Raw genomic sequence first — 22,255 nt, forward strand, 5'->3', positions numbered from 1 at the left:
TGTGTATGTACTGGTTACTGGATTACATCTACATGGATAAATTTGTTTACTTGATGGTTAAAAAAAATGGCTGTGTCTCATGTTATCCACGTAGGAAGAGTTACAAGGTACAGCAGAGTCGTGTAATGACTGGTGAGGAGAGAAGTGGGTTCAATTCCTTGCTTGGGTGTGAAGCCCACTGGGTGACCATGGGCCTGTCAGTCATGCTCTTTGTCTAATCTGCCTCATGGGTGAAACAAGAGGAGAGGGAACCATGGACACTGCCCCTGATCTCACTGGGGGAAGAGCATGCGATATTCAGACATGTAGTTCTTAATATTCTTTCTGTCATTAAATGGGTAAGTTTGTTCTCAGTCTTAAATTTGGCACTTGGGAAGGTGGAAATGGGGTTAAATTTCACCAAAAAGCAACAATGGTTTGAGCTGCACACATACCAGAAAGAAAAGTACACTGACTAGTGGACAAGTTCCTGATTATCTTTGGTTCCTTAATACTTCCCATTTTAAAAACAATGTGCTAATTAAATAATGTACTAGATGCTATGGGGCCTTTATTACAAAAAAAGATTTGTATATCTATAAAACCAGGCCTATTTGTCTTTGAAAGTTGGAAGGGTGGGCTTTAGTTGAAAAATATAGCCCCTGATCAATTCATTCTTGTTTCAAGAAACGTTTCATTCTTTCTGATGTTTTTTGTGTACAAATAAATGACTTTCCCCCTTTTGTATTATTTTGCTATATCCTTACTATCTTTAAAGAAAACAGCTGGTGGTTGCTGCCTGCTTGCTACCCAATTCACTCTGCCAAATACTATTCCCAGTTCTGTCTGTGCAGAACTGTTTTCACCTTCAGCTGAATCCAGACTATTTAGTCATAGCTGTGTCTTCTGACTATATTTTCCTCAGACTAGATGTCTTAACAGCTAAGGCTCAGATTGGTCTTCTCTCAGTGCAGGTCTCTTAGACAAACTCAATTCCTTCAGCATTATAGCTCTCATGTCCCTTCCATCACAGCTGTTGCTGGCCAATCAGAGTGCTTGGAGCAGCTTGTCACTCAAGCTTCTAGCCACAGTAGAGAATTAACCCTTCCTGTTTCCTTGGTATTCCAGCACTTTGAGATGTTCTTAAAATGCTGTTTGTCACACTGCCAGACATGCAAGCTGGACTGGCTCTTTAAACACAATTAAAGGTGTAATTTTTATCTCCCCCTCCAGCCCAACAGGATTCATGTCATTTACTTTTTGTTCTCAAGAAAAAATTATAAAAGATTCTCGAGTAAAGGTAAAGGCAAAGGTGTCTCCTGTGCAAGCACCGAGTCATGTCTGACCCTTGGGGTGACGCCCTCCAGCGTTTTCATGGCAGACTCAATACGGGGTGGTTTGCCAGTGCCTTCCCCAGTCATTACCGTTTACCCCCCAGCAAGCTGGGTACTCATTTTACCGACCTCGGAAGGATGGAAGGCTGAGTCCACCTTGAGCCGGCTGCTGGGATTGAACTCCCAGCCTCATGGGCAAAGCTTTCAGACGGCTGCCTTACCACTCTGCGCCACAAGAGGCTCTAATTCTCTAGTAGAAGCATTAAATCAGTTTTCAGTTCACTTGTGTTTTTAGAAAAGTGACCACTGTAAGTGGAGGCTGCCATCTTAATTTGGTGTTGTGTGAACAGTACACCAGTTTGCGCTTGCTTGCCAGTTAAAATTCATGCATTTCTCTCTTCACACTAGTTCTGTTTCTCAGCTAGCTGGGGTGTGGATCTCCAAATAGGGCATCCATGCTATAGAAATGCTTTAATCAAATTTCATTGGTGGGAAGTGCTGTCAGTTCACAACCCTACAAAACTTGAGACCAATGGCACCTTTAAGACCAACAATGTTCAGTTCCATTTATTTACCGTCCATTGGCCAGCAAATTCCAACAGAACAGATAAAATTACACCCACATTTAAACAAAGAGCCTACCCAGTGCCGGAAGACCAACAAAGATTTATTCAAGGCACTTCCTCAGACAATCTGAGGAAGTGTCCCTGCACACGAAAACCCCCAACCTGAATAAATCTTTGTTGTTCTTAAAGGTGCCGTTGGACTCCCTTTGTTGTACTACTTCAGACCAACACGGCCACCCACTTTATATTTGGATTTTGATACCGCAATTCACAACAGGGCATCTCGTGACGGTTTACACTGTAAAAACCAGTAAAAGTTACAATGTAAAAGCCCATAAAAACTCTCTAACTTGAATTTATGACAAGCCTGTTGGGTTTCCCAGGCTGGAGACCTTCTGAGGTGGGTTTACCATTGCCTGCCTCTGCAGTGACCCTTGCCTGGTGGTCTCCCAATCAGGGCAGACCCTATTTAGCTTCCAAGATTTGATGAATTCCTGCCAAACCTAGGCCATCCAATTAAGTGGAAAGACCTAAAAGGTAGCTGTGTCATGCATAAGTGGTAAATGACCACAAAAGACTTGCATCCATAAGTTCAGTTGTAATTAAAAAGGTATGGTAAGGAACTGTAAGTTGTAACCCATCAAAGGGCTTGGGTTGTTTGTTTTGTTCTGTACTTTTATCCCATGTTGCCAAGGTGCCCTGCAGGACTAGTGGGGGTTTTGCACCATTTTCTATAGCTGGGTTTATGGGGTAGTAAAACCTTGCGGGAGGTGGTGATTCTGTTCAGATGACTTGTGATTCTTCTGGCAAATATGTGTAGTGAGCTTGTTGCTGGGCTCCAACTGCAACTGTGTAGAGCACAGGAGACACTTTCCCCATGATATCTGGACAGACTAGACAGTAATACCGACCATGGACCAGGGATGGAGGGGCAGCAACATAACCCTCCAAACAGCCCTTTTGCTGCAGGGCATCCTCATAAGGCTGTCATAATACGTTGGCTCAATGTGATTCTTGAGTTCCTTTGAGTGCTGTGTGTAAAAGTTGTTCAGTATTGATGGGAGGGAAGTAACAGCTACAGGAAACTTACCCTTCTCCCCTAAAATCCACTTTGCAACTGGATTTTAATGCATGAAAAATCCACTAATTCTTAAAGTACATTATTTGGCATATGTGGAAGTGCCCATAAGAAGATGTATTTATTGGTAGCCCTGGAAGAAGAGCTCAGTCATGACAAGGCCCTATCCTGAAAGGGCAAGATGTGTTCCTAGGTGCAGGGCAGGGTGGTGGCCTGCAAAAGTCAAGATTCCATGAATCTTATCGAATTCTGCCACTATGTGACATAGCTTAGGATGGCCAAAGGCAAAGTGATTCTCTCCCTTCAGAAGACACAGAGGAGGAAGGACTCTGGCAGATGCAGCTTTTCTCCTGGCACGAATGAATGCTTTCCCCTCAAAGGTCTTAGAGGGAAGATTCCACCATATCCCATACCATGCGAGACTCTGTCCGTGTGGTTCTGGTTGCCCTGACTCTGTCTCACACATTTTGTTAGATTGCCCCTTATATGAGCAGTGTCGGGATGACAGCTTTGTTGCTTTGCTGGGAAACAAGCCTTCTGTAAGTAAATCTATGACCTTGCAATTTCTGCTCTCTGACAAAGACCCAGAGGTAACTATTTTAGTTGCCAGAGTTTTAACTAAGATGCTTTTATAATATGGTGCCTACCTTGTATTTTATCTCTTATAGTTTATTTAATCATTTTAAGATCTGTTTGGTCATGTAACCCCATTTTATTATTTTGTTGAAATTTTAAACCCTATTTTTATATGTCTTATACATTTTATGCCAATAAAAGGTTACTGACTGACTCTGGCAGATGCAGCTTGGCATGTAGGAAGAAGAGATGGAGCACTTGGAGAAATTCTCCCTCCTGTATGATGCCAGCCCCTGACTCTCACTGCTACTCCCCCCCCCCCACTCCCTTGAGAATCGGTATTTCCTTTTTAAAAGTTCCCTATAACTGGAGCCTTCTCGCCTTTATCTTCAAGGGCTGTCAGCCTAGCAATGTTCTCTTGCAGAGCTCTCCCTAGTTGTTTGAAAAGGGCCTCCCCCTCCCCATAACCTTCGAGATTTTTTTTCAGAACCCCAGTTGGTTGGACTGGAAGTGCAGGAACGTAAAGAAAAGGAACCGAAGCTGCTTTTTTTTTTTTTGTCCCTTTTTTGTTTTGTTTTGTTTTGTTTTTTATTTGCAGTTTCCCGAGACAAAAACAAAGTCGGAATCATCTTTACACTTACAAGGCTCAGAATGAAAAGACAGTGAAATGGCAAGAAAAAGAAAGGGAGAGTTAAGTCAGAAAGAGGAAAAGATCCACCAGCATTCATGGGACAGACTTTTAACAGCTCAGCTTTGCTTTTAGTTCTCATAGATATAGATATATATAGATTTTTTTTTTCTCTTTAAAGGTCATGCAAAAGAAAATACACCCCCCCCCAATCCAAAAATACCCCCAGCAACGCACTTAGTTCCATAGTAAACAAGGTGAACACCAAAGGGGAGGAGGCCCCGGTACATTAATGTTTAAGAATGAAACACCTGTTTCAACATGCGGCTTGTAATTTTTTTTTTTCATATACATGGATGTAGAGACGTTTCTCAGTATGTCTTCCAAAGAAACCATACAAGCATAGTATATTATGCCCCCAACTGTGAACTCACTCTTCTTGCACATTTATCCAACACCCACTTCCCCTATCTTCCAACCCCTCCCCTGGAAAAGAAATGCAGAAAAAAAAGGTGCTCTGGGAGAAAGACAAGTTGGGCCGGCTCCACCCATCATCTCCTCCCGGGTAGACAGCTGGACGTTCCCCTCTTGGAAGTATGATCTCCCTCCCGATGGGGAAGGGGACATGCGTCAACCTTGGCTTGTTCGATTCTGTTTGTGTGGGTGGGTGTGGAAGAAGGAAAAACATTTGTCTTGACCTTTAACCCCAGCAGTCTGCATTCTGTTCTAAACGCCCTCTTCCAGAGGGCACAACGGGATCGGGGAGGGGAAGGACAGCCAGGGGTACATCCTCTCCTAAGCCTCATCTAGAAAGAGGAGCATCATTTAACACTTTCTGCACCACTCAGCTCCTTCTGAATTCTTCTCGTCGGGTTTGGCGGTGCAGTGCAAAGCCCAGTCTCGGGACAGGGCAGGAGTAAGAGATCCTATCTCTTTTGAATAAAGTGCTTTCAATGCTGTATCAGTGCTAGTGGGACACCCACCCACCGATGCCCACCCTCTCTTCTCCCTCCCCTCTCCCCCCCCTATTCTCCCACCCCTGCTCAGTCATTCTGGCTTGGTCCAATGGGTCCTTACATTCATTGGCCATGGGGAGTGCTGCATGAGGGGATGAAGATGTCTGAAATGCTGCTCTCTCTCTCTCTCTCTCTACACCAGTCAGAATCCATCCGCTACGGTCACACAGACGCTACGCATTTCCCCTCCAAATGGCAAGGGAGGCGATGACTCTCGTACCTAACAATGGAATGAATGGAAAAGCCAAAATGTCTTCTCATTAACTTCAACAATGCAGTGAAGATATTCTAGAAGACCCCTCCCCATAATTACTTACGACTCATTGCATAGGGCAAGCTGGCAGCTCTAGAACAGTAATATACAGGGCCGTGTCTATTGCTCTCAAGCAGATCCTCAGAGCTGGGATCGCAGCTCTACAAAGAGGTGCCAACGTGCAAAGACGTGATTAAATCCAAGACCGGCATGAACTCTGTCCAAACCCCGAACCACGGCCGGCCGACCTCCCCTTCCCCCAAGGCACAGCTAAGCTTTGAACATTGCTCTCTGGGCTGTCCTCTGAGCACACCGGCACCTTGACACCTCCAGAACTGAAACTTGCACTGCCAAAGGCAGGGTCACTCATTAGAGACTCATCATCTGCACCCAAAAGGCTTCCTATTAATCCTCACAGAGTTTCCAAGGTCGACAGGAACCTTAGCCTTGCCTCTTCTCATTGTCCCTTTGAGGGTTTTCAACTCCAATTTTGCCCTCCCCAATGGGAGAACCTCTAGGGAACTGCACACAATGTGCAGTTTTTAACCTGGGACATCAACTTTTTTAGGATCCATAACCAAGCACGCAACCATCCACTGTCTTTTGAGCTGCACATCATGGCTTGGGTTTGCAAACTGCTAACAAAAACACATGTCCTCCCTTTAGTTTCTTAGATACAGCGCCTTATGTGCAGACTCCACTATATGTTGGAGCTACCAGCAGAATGGAGATATGTCCAGATATGTCTCATATGTCCAGATCTGGCTTCATGGCACTTAGATTAATGAGCAATGGCAGAGGGCAGACATGCTGGTGAGCTCTGCTCTGCTTCAGGAAGGAATGTGAAAAGTCCTTCTAAAGAAGGATACACACCGGAATCTCAGTGGACTCTGCACTTTAGATTTCTGTATATTAATGTCTGGCAAGTGTTCATGCTATCACCACAGAGCTGAAACTACAAAAACACTAATGCTATTCTAGAAGGCAGAAGCACGAAAAATAAGACCCATGACCAAGCACTGAAGAAACAGTACTAGAACCAGCTCCTTGGGTTGCTGCCAAGGAGTTGCTGCCACATACCAAGTAATGCTTACTAGAGAGTATCATATGCTTTCCCCCATACCGTGTCCCCTAGCTCTGATACCGTGTCCCCTGAGGGATCTCAAACTGAACAGTTTCTATTCCCACTGATAAACTCGGCTGCCCACAAAAAATGTTTCCATTGTATTCCAAAAAGAAAAAAGAAAAAGAGAGGCTGGTTTGGTTTCTGTTTTGACATCTGTGGAGCAAGAAAGAAAAAAAAACTGATTTCCCATTAAGCTCACCATTCCCTTTGAATTCCAAGAAGGGGAACGTAAGTACTTCTCAAGCATGAGTGCATGGAATCACACCTCTGCAATGTGCAGAAGAGCTACGTTCTAATGCAGGGGGGTAGTCAACCTGTGGTCCTCCAGATGTCCATGGACTACAATTCCCATGAGCCCCTGCCAGCGTTTGCTGGCAGGGGCTCATGGGAATTGTTGTCCATGGACATCTGGAGGACCGCAAGTTGATTACCCCTGTTCTAATGGATCTATAGTCTTCCCTGATATGTTCTCTCAAAGGTTTGCATGGTCACTTGTACAGATTAAAAAGGTTGAGCTGCCATCTCGCTGATGTGCGAGACCTCCTATGGAATTCTGTACAGAGCTCCAAGCAGAACATGAAGCTCAGCAACCTCCTTCATGTAGCTTCTCACTCATTTCCTATAGAAATTGTGAGTACAAGAGAGGCATAGTTTCCTGCAACAAGTCACGTCTAGTCTGCTATCTATCTACTATATATATAATGCCTACTATATATATAGTCAAATGCACCATGCACACAGCAGAATCAAGGTAATGAAAAGTGTGCAGGGTTGTGAAAAGTAGGCAGGTCCTATAGAATTTTAGAGACTTTGCAAGTTAGTTGTGTTCCAGAAGCAAACGCTGGCAGGGGCTCCTGGGAATTGTAGTCCATGGACATCTGCAGGACCACAGGTTGACTACCCCTGCTCTAGATGACCAACAACAGAACAACAACGCCTCACATCAGACCACTGAACTTGAATCATCAACTTTTATTCTCCTTGGCTGGCATGACCAATAGAATCTCTTGATTTCATTAGCTTATTTAGCTTATTTACAGTGCTACACTCAGATGGGCATGCCTTTCACGGTTAGCTGCGAGGACAGTTAAGACGCTAGCAATATCAATTTATTGAACTCTCATTCAACATGTACACATATTCTGATCTCTAAACTGTTATGCAAGAACAGTTTGGCATATAACAGTAATGCAGACCGGTATTCCAGTAATCTACTTTACCGGGCATTTGTTTCTGATGACGTCTGAACACTTTTAGACTCTTAAGAGAAAAGTGCACAAGCCATTCATAGAACTGCTTGGTTGTTCTTTAACAACCAAGGTCCATATTTTTATACTCCTACAAAGCAAACATAGCGGCTATACAAGTGACCAAAGCAACTGCCAATGAAACACTGTGCAACTTGAAGGTGTGCACAGCTAGGACCTCCTGCGGTGTCACTGAAAATGATTGGGGTACAACACTTGCACTCCATATTCTTGGACAAAAAATCCAGGCATGTACCTCTTGGACCATGGCAGCAAAAATGTTTTTTAACCTGGCCATTTTTCAGGTGACACGTAATCCTGGTTAATCCTGATGCGGTGTTCGTTTGATAGCCCTTTTCTGACTTTGTGCTGCCAACTTGGCTATACTACTTCCTCCTACTTGCATTATCAAGTCATCAACCAGGCAATCAAGAAACAGATAATGCAATACAAGCCCTGCTTTATAAAGTCATCATGGAACATTTGAGGGACTGGAATGGATTTTTATTTTTTATTCATTCGCAGAGGCCTAATATGTAGGACAGTGGAAACAAGTAAGAAGCCATTTCATTACTCAGTGTGTGGCAGCTACATGTTCTGAAGGAAGTACAAAGTATGTTAAAGATGGGAGTTCAATTCCTGGTGAGAGCCAGATGGTTGGAAATCTGTAACTGTACACTCATTTTAACGTCTTTACTTCAACACTAGGTTTAGTGCAACTGGTTTGTATTATCAAATGACCTGGTAAGATGTGCATAATGACATCTCATTGTATGTTTCTTTGGACTACTGGAGCTGCATGGGGAAGACACAGGACCATGGCAGTCATGTGTTCCCCATCGTATCCAAAATATGCAAAGGAGGGACTGGTGGTGTTGGATGGAGGACGTTAGATAAGCGTGATCTTGCTCTAGCCCCTTGCTGGAGACAAGGGAAACAAGAAGCTTTCAAGAGTTATTCAAGGTTCTGTTTCCTTTCAGCTGGAAAAATCATCCAGTTCATTGCCAGTGCCCCAACCTCAGCAGAAATAAGTAAGAATGATATAGAAATGATGCACACCATTGCTTGCAAGTGTGCAGACATATTTACTATAGAAGGGAAAAGAAATCCCAGTTGTGAATCGGTTACCGTTGGATCTTGCCAAGAAAAAGTGGCCTTAATGGTGGCATCAATAGATCATGATGTGGAAGACTATCCCCTAGCAAATGGCCTGAGATGAGCCTGGGGCTCAGCAACTGGCTCCCAGATAGTAATAATGGAGCAGTGTTTAATTAACAGCATCAGCTATTGCCTGCCCCACATACAACTTTCACAGAAATTACTGCAGTATCATAATCTTTATGTGCAAAACACTCATCAAGCATTCTCAAACATCTTCAGTGGATTAATGTCACTGTACTAGTGCAACACCATGATTCCAACCTTGTCTACAAGGGTGGTAAGAAATGTGCAATTTCCTTCAGTGATGCAATTAGTTGCCCAGGAGATGCAGAGATGGCATGGGATGGGCCTGGCATTCACGCAAAGTCTTCGGTCTGTCTTACTTCCTGCTCTCCTTTCACTGGCTGGAAAGGAGGTCTTGTCATTGAAAACATACATCCCAGCATTAATGCTGGTACTTCACAATCCTGTATAGATCTTGCTATTCCCCTGTGACCAGCAGTGATCAGAATGCATGGTAGTTTCCTTAGAACATACAGCTGCTGGATGGGTGGCATGCTAACTGAGAGCTCCTAGCTTTTATAGAGCCATGAAGACACCTTTTGCCATGGGTCTGTTTGTGGCAGCAACCTTCTTGTTGCATTTCTCCCCTCCCCCCTTTTTTTTCCTGGTTTGCTTCCTTGCAGAGCTTTTTTGAGTTTTTTTTAACATGCGCACTTCCTGCTCTTGAGATATTAGGTTCTTATTTTAAAATGTTTGTCTACAAAATTGTTTGCACAATCCACAAAATCCACAAAATTGTTTGCACAAACCCGCACAACAGCTGACGTTGTGCAAAGTCTGGAACATCACCTGATTTAAAAATCATCTTTAAACTTCAGCCTCGGGGAAATTCACTGAAAGTTCTGGCTTTGGGCTAGTAAAAGCTATCACCCCAAGACTTGGTAATCACATTTTACCAAGTACTATCTCCTTCCACTAAGAAGCACTAATGCCTTCTAAATGTTTAAGAGCTGAAGCCACCTGCCAGTGGTTCTCAAGCAAAGTTCTCAAGCAATCATAGTCTTCCATTTCAGATAAGTCTTACTGAATACATTAGATGTGGAAATATAAATCTAAAGGTGTTAACTCTTCCACTGCAATCATAAACCTACTTCCAGGGCTCTTTCATTAGTCCCAAATTCTTTTTGAATTGTTGAGGGGACGCAGGTATTTACACTGCTGACGGTTCCTCTGGGGTGGCCGCTACATTGCTCTATCTACTTTCCTGTCCTAGACTCTCACCGATTCCGCCAAGAACCGATGGTTAACTGAGGACTAGGCAGAGTTCATAAACACAACCATGGCGGAAGCAGTCCTTATACCCAACGATTTTCCCACTTGGTATGCATTGTCTGGGCATATGCTGATGGGTCAGACACGACTTCGCACCTAACAACAACGCCGATGAACCAGTTCTCTCTTAAGTTCGATGAGCCCGGTCACCGTCTCGTTTTGCACAATGATACGCAGCCACAAAGCAAGGCCACAGGCGCTGAGTGGCGCCAGAAGGGAACAGAGGTTACAGAGAAGCCCTCCACTCAAATGGTCACACCACAATGTAAGCGAAGAAAAGCATCCCTGTTGGCAGCTTTATGCTCTCCAGGAAAATATTTCAGGGCAACTCATCCAACTATTCCAAAGTTCAGACCCAAGTTCACTGCCAAAGCCTTGTAGCCGTATATATATATATATATATATATATATATATATATATATATATATATATATATATATACACACACACACATTCCAGTACCCTGAACATTCCACCAGAGCTTGAAACTCTTGATCAGATGAGAAGGGCAAGAGTGTAGCTGAGGATCCTCTTCCCTTTACCAGCTTTTAAAAAACCAGGGCCCTTAACTGCCTATGTGCCGTCCCTCTGTTGTTTCTGGGGTTTCCAACTTTCTATAGGCCCTCTCTACCACACCGCTTGGTGGGATTCTTAGGCAATTCCTTCACCCAAATTATTTAGCTCTGCGATTCTCTATGGGAGCGCACTCAATAACGAGAACAGTGGGTTGATGAATAACTCCACGGCTATCCAAGAGCTGAGCTTACAGACACTGAGCAGGGGTAGGAGGAAGCAGCAGGCGTTTCTCCAGCCTCATGACAAGGCGTTTCAGACACCTCCAACTCGCCTTTCCTTGTGGCCACAGACAAGTCCGAGGTGACCAACTAAAGCCACAAACCAACCGAGAATAGTAATTGGGCAGTGAGATGCTGGACAATGAGGGGGGGGGTCTCCCGTGAGACTGGGTAGGAAGAGGCGGGAAAAGGTGTAAAAGGAGACCAAAGAGGAAGGGGGTCCCTCTTTCAATACCAAATTGCCCAGACCTTTCCCACATTGTGTAGCGTTCTCAGCACGGGTCAGCTGTTCATCATGCAGGCACAGGAAACGGAGAACAGTGGCTCATCGCTTGTCTTCCTTTGGGAGCCAATGGAGCGGAGGTTGCTGGCTCGGCTCCACAACTTTTGGTGTACTTGTACCTGTTCTCATTGGCTCTGTGTGTGGTTCAATAAAAACCCTTTCAGCTCTCTCTGCTAAGGCTTGGTCCATTTGACAAAACAGTCCCCCTTCGATGGTAGGGATTCCACGAGGCCGTCGGCAGAATCTGATCCTGCTGCTAGAGCTACCTGAAGTGGCTGGCTTCCCCTCTCCCCCACAGGGATTCTTCCCTTTGGTTTCTTTGCCAATCAGCTCTGTCACTTAGCAAGCAAGCAAGTTTATAGGCTTCAGAGAGAGAGAGAGAGAGAGAGAGAATTCACAAGCTCAGCTGATCAGCCTTCCTCTTTCCAGGCTGATGAAACGTGGGAGCAGATCCTCGAGGCAGCACGGATGATCCGCCCACCTTTTAAATCACTAGACTTTCTGCTCCAAAGGAAAAACTAGAAGAAAATTGGACCAGGCTTTTAGGGAGCAGAACAATACCTGACGGCCAAGTATCTGTTGCTCCCTTTCCCCGGGGAGTCACTTTCCAAGAACTAGAAGAAGACGGGACTTTCGCAGTTCCAGCCTTCTCCCTAGCTCTTCTAACTCCACTATCGCTACTGTCCCAGCCAGCCTCCTTAAGTAGAGGACTCACCCCTGTAACAAAACCTCCGTGTGGGCCCAGGCACAATGACGCCACTAGTGGTAGCCCTTGGTGAGAGGTCAAGGTCAGGGAAGCTGGGAAATATGAGCGCCAACGAGAATTCAGACATTCAAAATTCCTGCAGTGAGACCTGTTTGCATCTCTAAGGCTATAATGACCCTTTCATGTAAGACCCCCCCCCCCAATCCCGCTGGCCATGACCAACAGCCTCCAGGCAATCCCCAGCAGTGGGTAAACACGGGAGGGGCCCCAGAAACCCAAAGGGCCCAGAAGGGGGGTCACCTCATATCCCAAAAAGGAACAAAATAAATTAAAAAGTCTGAATAATTATAATCATCATCAATAATAATCCACAACCACAGCTAGAGGAGAAAAAGAAACGGGCAGCCCGAGAGCTCGGGAATAGTATCCTCCGCAAAAAACAAACGGTAACACAGGTCACAGACTTCCAAGCGCGAATACGACCACTGGAGAAGGCCCATGCTTTGGCAGAGAATGCGAATACCATAAAAGTTTTTTGTGGGTTTTTTTTTAAATGTTTTTTTTTTTCACCTAACAAACTAACACCGTTCAACACTGGGTTCGACACAGGGAGGTGGAGCCTTTTTTGTTTGTTTAAAGTTGAAACGTTTTTTTTCATTGCAACACCTGGTCACCTGAACAGCCGGACGGACGGACACAAAGAAATGGAGTCGAGGACGGGAGGTGCAGTGTGGCCACGCTGCGAGTCGGGACAGCTGGGTCGGTTTGGCTGGGTTCGCTGATTTTTAAAAATTTAATTAACGTTATGATTATTTTCAGAATTAGGTCTGGTTGGGTTTTTGCTTAGTTCCCCCCACCCCCTTTTTTTGTTTTGTTTTTTTGGGGGGGTGTTTCCCCCCCGATTTTTTTTGCAAACACAGGCACTGAAAATGAAAGACGGGAGGATGGGGAAGGGGACACGAGCATGCGGGCACGTGCTTGTCACCGCTGCTCCCGGCTAGCGGCTCAGCTCAAATCACCGTCTCCTTCGAGATGAAACCAGAACAGCCAGCATAAGTTCTGCAAGACACAAGGGTGGAGAGAAAGCGGCGGTCATCGATTGCTTGAAAAATCCAGCATATTGTGCACTGAAGAGGGCTGGCCAAATGGAATAATCCAAACTAGAAAAATTCAACCAATTGGCTGGTACAAAAATATAATCTTTTGGGTTATAATTATTCCAATTTATTTTGTAGATATTGCCTTAATATCTATGATGCACAAGCATAAACCAAAACGAGTTCTGGATGAACACAACTGCTCTATGGCTGTGGAAAAGAGCGGTAAAGAAGCCCCCATGAAACATGGAGCCCGAGGGACTATTTATACGATAAAAAACACTGAGGAAGAAAACAACTTTGAAAACGGGCTATTGGAAAAGAAAAATTGTTGTGTTTATCCAGAACCCGTTTTGGTTTATGTTTATACATCATAGATATGAAGGCAATATCCTTATCCATGGTTCGTCTATATATCTGTGAAACAGCCTGGGGGGTGGAATGTGCCCAGCTGTCCAAGTTGGAATAGGGCCAATCAGGGTGCAGCCAGTTTTGCTGGCTCCACCCTGATCTGCCCTGCACCTGCAGCTCCTGGACTCTAGCCTCTTTGCTCTCAGATGCACCTCAGTGCCTGGAGCCAGCAGCAGATAAGGGGAGAGGGCCCTGGGCGAAGGGTGGTGGTGGAGGGCCTGCTAACACTAATAAGGGCTTCCTAACGAGGGCCTCCTGGCCTGCTAAACAGGGCCTCCTAACAAGGGCCTCCCAGCCTACTAGGCTGGGCCTGCTAATGAGCTGCCCAGCCCCCACCTGCCCCACTTGATCCAGCTGTGAGCTGCGGCCCAAAGATCCCTTAAGTTGTCTGGCCGGGGGTCAGGGGAGGGAATCCTTTCAAGGCCCGTTCTTAGGAACGGGCTTTGCAGCTAGTCTACAGAATAAATTGGAATAATTACAACCAAAAAGATTATATTTTTGTACCAGCCAATTGGTTGAATTTTTCTAGTTTGAAAAATCCTGGAGGCTCAGGAAACTCATCCGATCCTTCCACTGCTGGGCAACAACAGCGTCTGGGTCAGTTTTTATGCCCCCCTTTCCACTACTCAACGGAATCTCGGGATGCCTAACAATCACCTTCCCCTTCCTCTCCCCACAACAGGCACCCTGTGAGGTAGGTGGGGCTGAGAGTGCTCCGAAAGAACTGTGACTGTCCCACGGTCACCCAGCTGTCTGCATGTAGAGGAGTGGGGAATCAAACCTGGTTCCTCCAGATTAGAGGCTGCCACTCTTTCACCCTTACACCACACAGGCTCCCAAATGTTAAGCTGACCGTTTTCAGCCTCTCTCACCCATGAGCACACACTCGCTCATTCTGCAGGTGGACCCTTCTGCAGTTTTCATTGGTCTCCCGCTCTCCAACAACAGAAAGGACCTGCCACGCAGAGTACCTGGATAAGGGCCACGGCTCTCGCCTAGCTCACCTTCACTGGAGTGGTGCCACTGGTGCTCCCGAGCAGTGGAAGTGGACATTCTGCCACTTGCCATCCCGGCGGTGCCAGACGCGGGTCTCCTCAGACTGGCAAGTACGAGGGCGGCCCTGCCCGTCGATGTACTGCGTCAGGCGGATGTAGGCAATGCAGGCGGCGTCTTCACCGATGACGTGCACGTGGGGGTTCAGGATGGTAGTGTGAATGGGCTTGTTGTTCTTGGATAACACTGGGACAGCACAGAGAGGGACATGGCATCAGTTAGTGGGACAGAAGGTGGTGGGCCAAGGGGAGGGGAACAAGCATAGGGACAAAGAAGTGAAGGACAACAAATGAAATGGGGACACTTCTCTAGAAAATGGTAAGTAAGCAACACGATCAGATATTAACATCATGACATGAGAAATCTACTTTGCCCCCTCTCTATTTATTTTAAATATTGTTAAGCATTCAGCCTGATGAAGAGTTCTGGTGAGCTCAAAAGTGTATACATTTCATGCCAGTTTGGCTGCTCCTATTAAAAGGCTGCATACAGGGTTTTTAAAATGTGCGTTATTCTTTGCACGAGCCAGTATGGCTGTTTGCAGCATTATTCAGTATTCTTGCCTGGGAACCCTGCCCTACAATAGCTCTTGTTTGCTGGCATTGCTGAGCAACTCCTCCATCATAATGGGTGAGTGTATGAACGCTCTAATAAGCTCCTTTCTGAGTATGTGGACTTGCCAGCTACATGTGGGGGATGCGTCCCACAAAAGGCGCCCTCTCAGGAGGGTCTAGGTCAGGGATAGTCAAACTGCGGCCCTCCAGATGTCCATGGACTACAATTCCCAGGAGCCCCTGCCAGCATTTGCTGGCAGGGGCTCCTGGGAATTGTAGTCCATGGACATCTGGAGGGCCGCAGTTTGACTACCCCTGGTCCAGGTGAGCTCTAAGAGTCAAACTGGCTCCCATGAGCTTTTGCATACACACCATGCTCCTGCATAGCTACAAGTGCCTAAATCAAGTGGGATTGAGGATCTCAGAACGACACCAGATGATCCTGCTCCTTGGGATCTACTAGTGAGGTCTTGCTGAAAATACTTCTAGAAGTGGGTTCAAAATTAATATTCACCAGAATCAAGGTCTTTCCACAGGCTTCCCCAACACTGAGGAATTCCTTCTTCCTGGAAGTCCATTTTTTCCTCATTTTGGAGGCAGCTGAAGAGTGGTACCCCCCCACTCCCACGGCTGTCTCCGCCTCTGCCAATCTGTCATGTTTTTGGTGGTGGAGATGCTCACTCCTATGTTCATGATGCTTTTATGGCTGCTTGCAATAGATTTTCTTGACAGGGAATGTTTAGTTGAAAGATGGCATGAAAGTCTTGTAAATAGAGGTGAGCATCCCCAAATGAGGCACTGGCAGTTCCCAGAGAAGGTTTCAAGCACCCATTTGTCATCTTCTCCCTATAACTGAGGCAGACTGGTTTGAAGGAAGAGATGGGAACCTTTTAAGGAAGAAAGAAAACAGATGGTGCTCCTCATATGGACATCCTTCTAGTTTGGGAAGGAAAGGGGGCCTTGGTCAGGGGGGAAAGGCCCAAGATTCAATTTGGAGCAAATCACCTGCTTTTTATTTTTGAGGAGGGGGGGGAGGAAACAACGAAGCATGTAAACCCAAGGACAAATATAACAAGATGTACTCACAATTTTCAAAGTAAAATCTGTGGAAGTCCATTCCTTCCACGAGGTTGCCCAAGGCTTCTGGCTCAAATGATGTTAGGCCTGGATCACAGATTTTTCTAGAAAAGCAGAAAACACAGAGATTAGCAAAATGCGGAATCTTCCTGCATGGGGAAAGTAAGCCTCTGCAAAAGGCTTCCTCAATCAGGCTTTCATGGAACTCTGGGGTTTTTTCGACAGCCTTGGAAGGGTTTCCCAAATAGGTGGGAGTGAATAAATTTTTAAAATATTTTAAAAATGGCCAATGATGTGCCTGGAGGGGTTGGGAAGGGGAGGGGCCTCAGGTGGGCATGTTCACAGCTCTGCTTCCCAACCGTATTCTGCAGGATGGTGGCACTTCTGGGGTTTCTCAGCCTGAAGAATGATTCAGGGATTTCTCAACAGTAAAAAAAAACAGTTGAAAAAGGTTGCCCTATGATCATCCTAAGAGGATGCCCTCATAGCTCAGTGTCATGGCTGAGCCATAAGGAAACAAGAACTTGTTCCTTTGTGTAGATCAAATTGCTCATTCTCCATAAAGGGGGGAGGGGCATGCTCCCAAACCCTGGGGTGGCAAGTACTAAAGGGCTGGCAGAAACTGTGGTGAGACAGCCCCTCATTCCTTGCTGCAGTTGCCTTTGTTTGGAAAGATGAGGTTCAGGAATCAGTCAATTGAGGTTTGGGCAGCAGGGGTGGGGAGGGTGTGTGTGCTGCATTCCGCTACATCGAGTGCAGCTGTCTAGTCATGAACTGCGTTGGGTTGAAAGAAGCAGCAAGTTAATGTTATGACTAGAGGAATCCTACTGATGGAGCGATGCTGATTCACATAACGGCAGGTATCCTGGCTAGTTTTCCAGTGAGACTCTCTGCCCAGTTTACTCACGCATAGGCCTCGAAGTCTCCATTGTTCACAGCCTCGATCAGCTGCTCAGTTATCTTGATGATTTCCTGCTTGCGGGCTGCAAAGAGGGAGCAAGGAAGCGGCAAAAGAGACAGGAAGAAGGAGAGATGATGTACAGCGTCAGGAAGACTGGGTCAGATGCACACGCGGCAGCCCTAACAGAAAGCCATCCACCGAGTCCAGCTTACACAAACTGGCCGTCTTGGGGAGGAGGGGGGGGGGTTGGGGACTTCTGCATTGTCAGTGACTTGGCTACAGAATAATCACATCAACAACCCGGATAGAAACAACATTGCGGGGAAGAGATCCTAATTACGTACAGACTTTAAGCACACAGGCAATATAACTCTTGAAGAGCACAGACATCCCCATCAACCCTAAAAAAGCCCCTAGGAAGTAAAGTAAGGAAGAGGTACATTGAGTGCATTTAAGGGTGAGTCAACAGCTATTAGAGATAAGAAAACACTAGGAGATTTCACCAGCAGAACGTTCACTTCCCCACGAGCCACATGCATGCCACAAAGGTCTAGGAGCTGCCCACATCTTTTCGGCAACACTGTAGGTCTGGAACCCCACACATCTCTGTAGCCAGCACAGTGTGTGTGTGTGTGTGTGTGGGGGGGGAGATCTGGGGAGATGCAGGAATTTGCAAGGCACCCAAGCGACCCAGTTAGAGCGACTGCTATGAATAATGCAGTGGCCGAGAGGCAGAGATGGTGTCAGTGGCTTCACCAAGGTCATCTCCTTGGAGCAGGAGCATTAGGAAACTAGTGCCCTTGCAGGAGCATCCATTTCATGCTTCTTGTGTCCCCATGTAGCCCACTTCCCTTCCCCATCCAGAGCCCAACCTCCCACCAGTCGTCCTTTGCCCAATCCACTTTGTCTCCAAACCCTACAGAGCACTGGAAAATTGTTAGTGTAGAAACACTAACTGAAGGAGAAGCAGCTCAGGCAGCAGGGATCCCATTCGCATATCGAGAACTAGTGCGCCTGATGTACATCTGAGTAAGTCTCAAAGCTCTTTTACGGTGCCACCACACGGTTCCCGGGACATGTTGTTTGCTTTGCTACCTGCCTGGGACTGCAAAAAGAGTAGTGTCTCAGAACCTCTGATGGGATGCCAGCCATCCCTGCAGGTTGAGCAGAGTGTTAGCTTGTTCCCGCTGTTATGTAAAAAGAGGACTGGATCAAGACTGCATCGTTCACAACTGCCCAAGGCTCACCTTTCGTTTACAAAGTGACCCATGCAATTAGATGTCTTCCTGATGCCAGCCGTCTTAAACCCGCAACACAAAGAACTGCCGTTCTCCTTTCTATGCCTCCCAATTTTAATCTTCCTATCTAGCTATGAAGCCTGCAACAGACAGTCCCTTACTTGGCATGAGGAAGAAAGAGTATTACGATATCTGTTGAACAAAGCAAGTGGACAAACAGGTGCTAGAATGGCTTTGCTACTGTCTGCTCATTCTTTCAGCATCCTAGCTATTCCAGCCTAGTTACTCCCATCTATGACCTCCCCTTCACAATAGGTGAGTTCCCCCAGTGGGCTTTCTTTTCTCCCATCAGCTCTGAGAGCTGACGTCTGTCCTTTAACCTAGGGGCTCTGCCAAATGCAACCATTCTAGAAAGAGATGCCAATCTCCCTTTTCTCCTCAAAGCTCATAAAAGTTGTCATCTATTAATTTCCCAGCTTCACACAACTTTGCTGACTCTGCTATTCTCCCGCCTCCCCAGCTGGAAATGAAAACTGATCCCCAAATGCTCGCAGATTCCCCTTCTTTCGACCGACCCCTCTGTTCTGAGCTAGAGGTAACAGGAAGATCCTTCTCTGAAAATGAAATGCAAAATAAATGAGGAAGAAAGATCTCAACAATGGTTATAACCTAGAAACAGAGGTGCTAAGAGCCCTGTCTGTCTGTAAGCATTTCTTGCCCTTGATCTGGACTTCTCGCTTCACAAAACGTCAGCTTACAGACACTGTCCAAATGCCACTTTGCACCAGAAGCAGGGCGTGGAGATTCCCCTGCGTGAGGTCATGTTTTTCAGATCCGGATGCATAAAAATCGGATACAAAGGTAGCTCCTGAATTAAGGAGCTGAGTTATTAGGTACTTTCTGAGCTTTCCTGGCAAGCATGCAGAGGCAATTTGAGCGTCACTGTGAGCAAGTTGTTCTTGCGGAAAATATAAGACTACCAGAGTCACTAGCCCATGTTAAGGTAAGGGCAACACATACTTTCAAAGATCTCAAAATCGGGCCCCGACAGCTTTGCCTCTACCTAAAGTGGGATCATTTTGCAACATCTAAAAGAAGCTGAAGGAGGATTTCTGGAGTCATTCGTAATTTATATTGAGAAAGGCGAGCAGACTCTGGCCTGGACTCTCAAGTGGAAGGTGGTTTCTCAGAGAGCCTAGGTCTTGTAATCTGCTAGCGTTTGCACTAAACAGGCTTTTAGTAGAGCCTTATTCTTCTTTCTCTAGCAATGTGTGAGATGGTTTTTGATGAAGCACCACTGCGCTGAGCTAAATGCAAGGAGATCTCCCACCCCAGGAGGCTTCCCTTAGCTATGCATATACTAAATCCCAGATGACAGACAGGTGTGTACCAAAGAGTGCAGGAAAACATATAACCTGTGTAAATGATCTATAAATGTACACACCAAACCTGTGCCATGGTGCTCTCTCTTTAAGCACAGAGACAGCTACTCATTACGGTATAACAACTTAAATCTATATTCCACCAAAGTTACATCTATAAATCCAACACTCTCTCTCCCTATTAATGCTCGGTCCTAACCTGCTAAGGCCTGACCTCACAGACTCTAATAAGAACTAGAGTTATGAACTTTTCTTTAAAAAGCAGAAAGAGAATGACAGACTGTCCTTCAACCATGTTGATTGTGAGATAAACACATAGTTGAAACAAATTATAGGCTAACTTATTCATCTTATGCTATCTTAAATTTGCTGGAAGAGTTGATGGCCAAGGAATGCAGGCATTGGCCTGCTACACCTCTCTCTTCCAGACCTCATCTCCCAAGAAAAACAAATGCATTTCCTTCAATCTTCCAGCCAAGCTGGTGCTTACCTGAGAGTTTGCCAGGCATACCTGCTTCCACTTTGAACTGAGTGCTCTCTGCGTGCCCTGCTCTGACACTACCTGCATGGCATCTCGGCTCACATTCACTGGTGTCTCCCTCCCTGCAAAATGTGCCTAGCTGTTATCCATCTCTGTAAATGAACACTGCTGCTAGGGACTCCCAGTTTCTTCGGAGGAGAAAGAGAGTTCAGGGGAAGGAAGAGAAAGAGTACACAACTTGTGACTCACCACCTCTAAAAATGCTACAGAAATTCTCAGCCCCACCACTATAACCTGAAAAAACTCTGTTTTAGTCCTGTTTTTTCACTCATTCAAGTTGAACATGTATGTCCTTATCTGTGCAGCATTTTCTGTTTTCTTGTGCTGAACTTTTCCTTTATCATTTGTCATTTCTTTTATAATTTGTCATTATTTTGGCCCATATATGGTGTATAACTTTAAAATGACATAGCAGAAACAAATGAATCAGGAATACCAGCAACAAAAAAGAGTCATAATAATTTACAAAATGAAGAAGGCATATTTGTACATCCCTAACACAAGGGAAATAAATCTCTTTTTCACTTTCCCTGAAGTTACCCTTTTAGAACGTGATGCCCTTGAAGATACACTTCAGTCACTATAGGCTACACTGTTTTAGATAAGACCCAAATCCTCTCAGTTCTACTCGTCTCATGAATCTCAAGCCCTGAACAGCTAGATTTGAGTAGCACCTTAAAGACCAACAAGATTTTTTTTGGGGGGGGGGGATAAACTTCTGAGATTCAAAGCTCCCTTCAACAGGGAACTGACTCTCAAAAGCTTAAATATTTATTGGTCTCTAAGTTGCTACTCAAAAATAAATTGGCCACACTGTATGGGTAGCTAAACATGAACACCGTGAGAGGCAAATATATCATGAAAGTTCAAAATTTATTTTATGGTAGTGAGCGCTTCAATGAAAATGAAGAAGAAGAAGAAGGAGGAGAAGAGTTGGTTCTTATATGCTGCTTTTCTTTACCCGAAGGAGGCTCAAAATGGCTTACAGTAACCTTCCCTTTCCTGAGAGAGCCCTGATATCACTGCTCGGTCAGAACAGTTTTATCAGTGCCGTGACAAGCCCAGGGTCACCCAGCTGGCTGCATGTGGGGGAGATTGGAAGTCCGCACTCCTAACCACTACACCAAACTGGCTTCCTTATTTTAACTAGCTTATCAAGAACTCCTGGTAACACAGCTTTCAAATCATAAACCTTCATCAGAATTCCAAATATATCTCGTCTAGACTAGATGAAGATTTATGATTTGAAAGCAGAGCTACCAGAAGCTGCTTAATTATTGATATATTAGTCATAAGGGAGTTCCCCGATAAGCTAGTTAAAATAAGGCAGTTTTATTGAAGCTCTCACTACCATATAATAAAGCTGGAGCTTTCATTATATATTTGCCTCTCATGGTCTTCATGATTAGCTCCTGGATTCAAATGTAGCTGTTCTACTGCAGACCACCATGGCCATGCTCTGAAGCTCATAAGGAGGGTCCAGGCTGTGGTATACAGGGATTTCATGCAACGTTAAGGACTGGGGAGGAGAAGAGGTGGGAGATAAACAGTTTACGGACAACATACTTAGGAGACGGTATTCAGGCGATGTGCCTGAATGGCAAGAAGCTAGATTCTTTGTTCTTGTTAGTCCACTTACAGTGGCAAGCAAGGCTTAGCAGTTTTTCTACAACTGGCTGCTTCCCTCTCTGGCAGCACCTGCTCCAAGTTCTCTTTTAAGTTGTACGAAGACTAGAAGTGAAAAGGTTGTGTATAAATGCAAAGGTCAGATCTTTGGCAGAGAGTTATTTTGTTGCTCACCCCTCTTGAATTAATGTTAACAAAGTCTGTCAATGCAGATACAGACTTAAAGAACTAAAACTAAAACTCACAAATATATTTCAAGACGCTGTTACATCAAAGAATCTCCCAGGCAATC

General features: G+C 45.4%; 1 protein-coding gene across 29 annotated transcripts in view; it reads right to left on the reverse strand.

Annotated features, from left to right (window-relative positions):
* Positions 1-9,613: 9,613 nt before the first annotated feature.
* CAMK2B (calcium/calmodulin dependent protein kinase II beta) overlaps positions 9,614-22,255 on the reverse strand; it is a 186,319-nt gene continuing 173,677 nt past the window's right edge. For all 29 annotated transcript variants that reach the window (XM_077305576.1, XM_077305581.1, XM_077305579.1 and 26 more), the window contains 4 exons: positions 17,183-17,258; positions 16,285-16,379; positions 14,596-14,830; positions 9,614-13,142 (listed from right to left, as the gene is read on the reverse strand). In XM_077305576.1, the coding sequence (XP_077161691.1) occupies positions 14,598-14,830; positions 16,285-16,379; positions 17,183-17,258 (404 nt within the window). In that variant the 3' untranslated portion in view covers positions 9,614-13,142; positions 14,596-14,597. The remainder of the gene's footprint in view (positions 13,143-14,595; positions 14,831-16,284; positions 16,380-17,182; positions 17,259-22,255) is intronic.

The sequence above is a fragment of the Paroedura picta genome, chromosome 12 (assembly GCF_049243985.1).
Source record: "Paroedura picta isolate Pp20150507F chromosome 12, Ppicta_v3.0, whole genome shotgun sequence".
In the NCBI taxonomy this organism is placed as follows: domain Eukaryota; kingdom Metazoa; phylum Chordata; class Lepidosauria; order Squamata; family Gekkonidae; genus Paroedura; species Paroedura picta.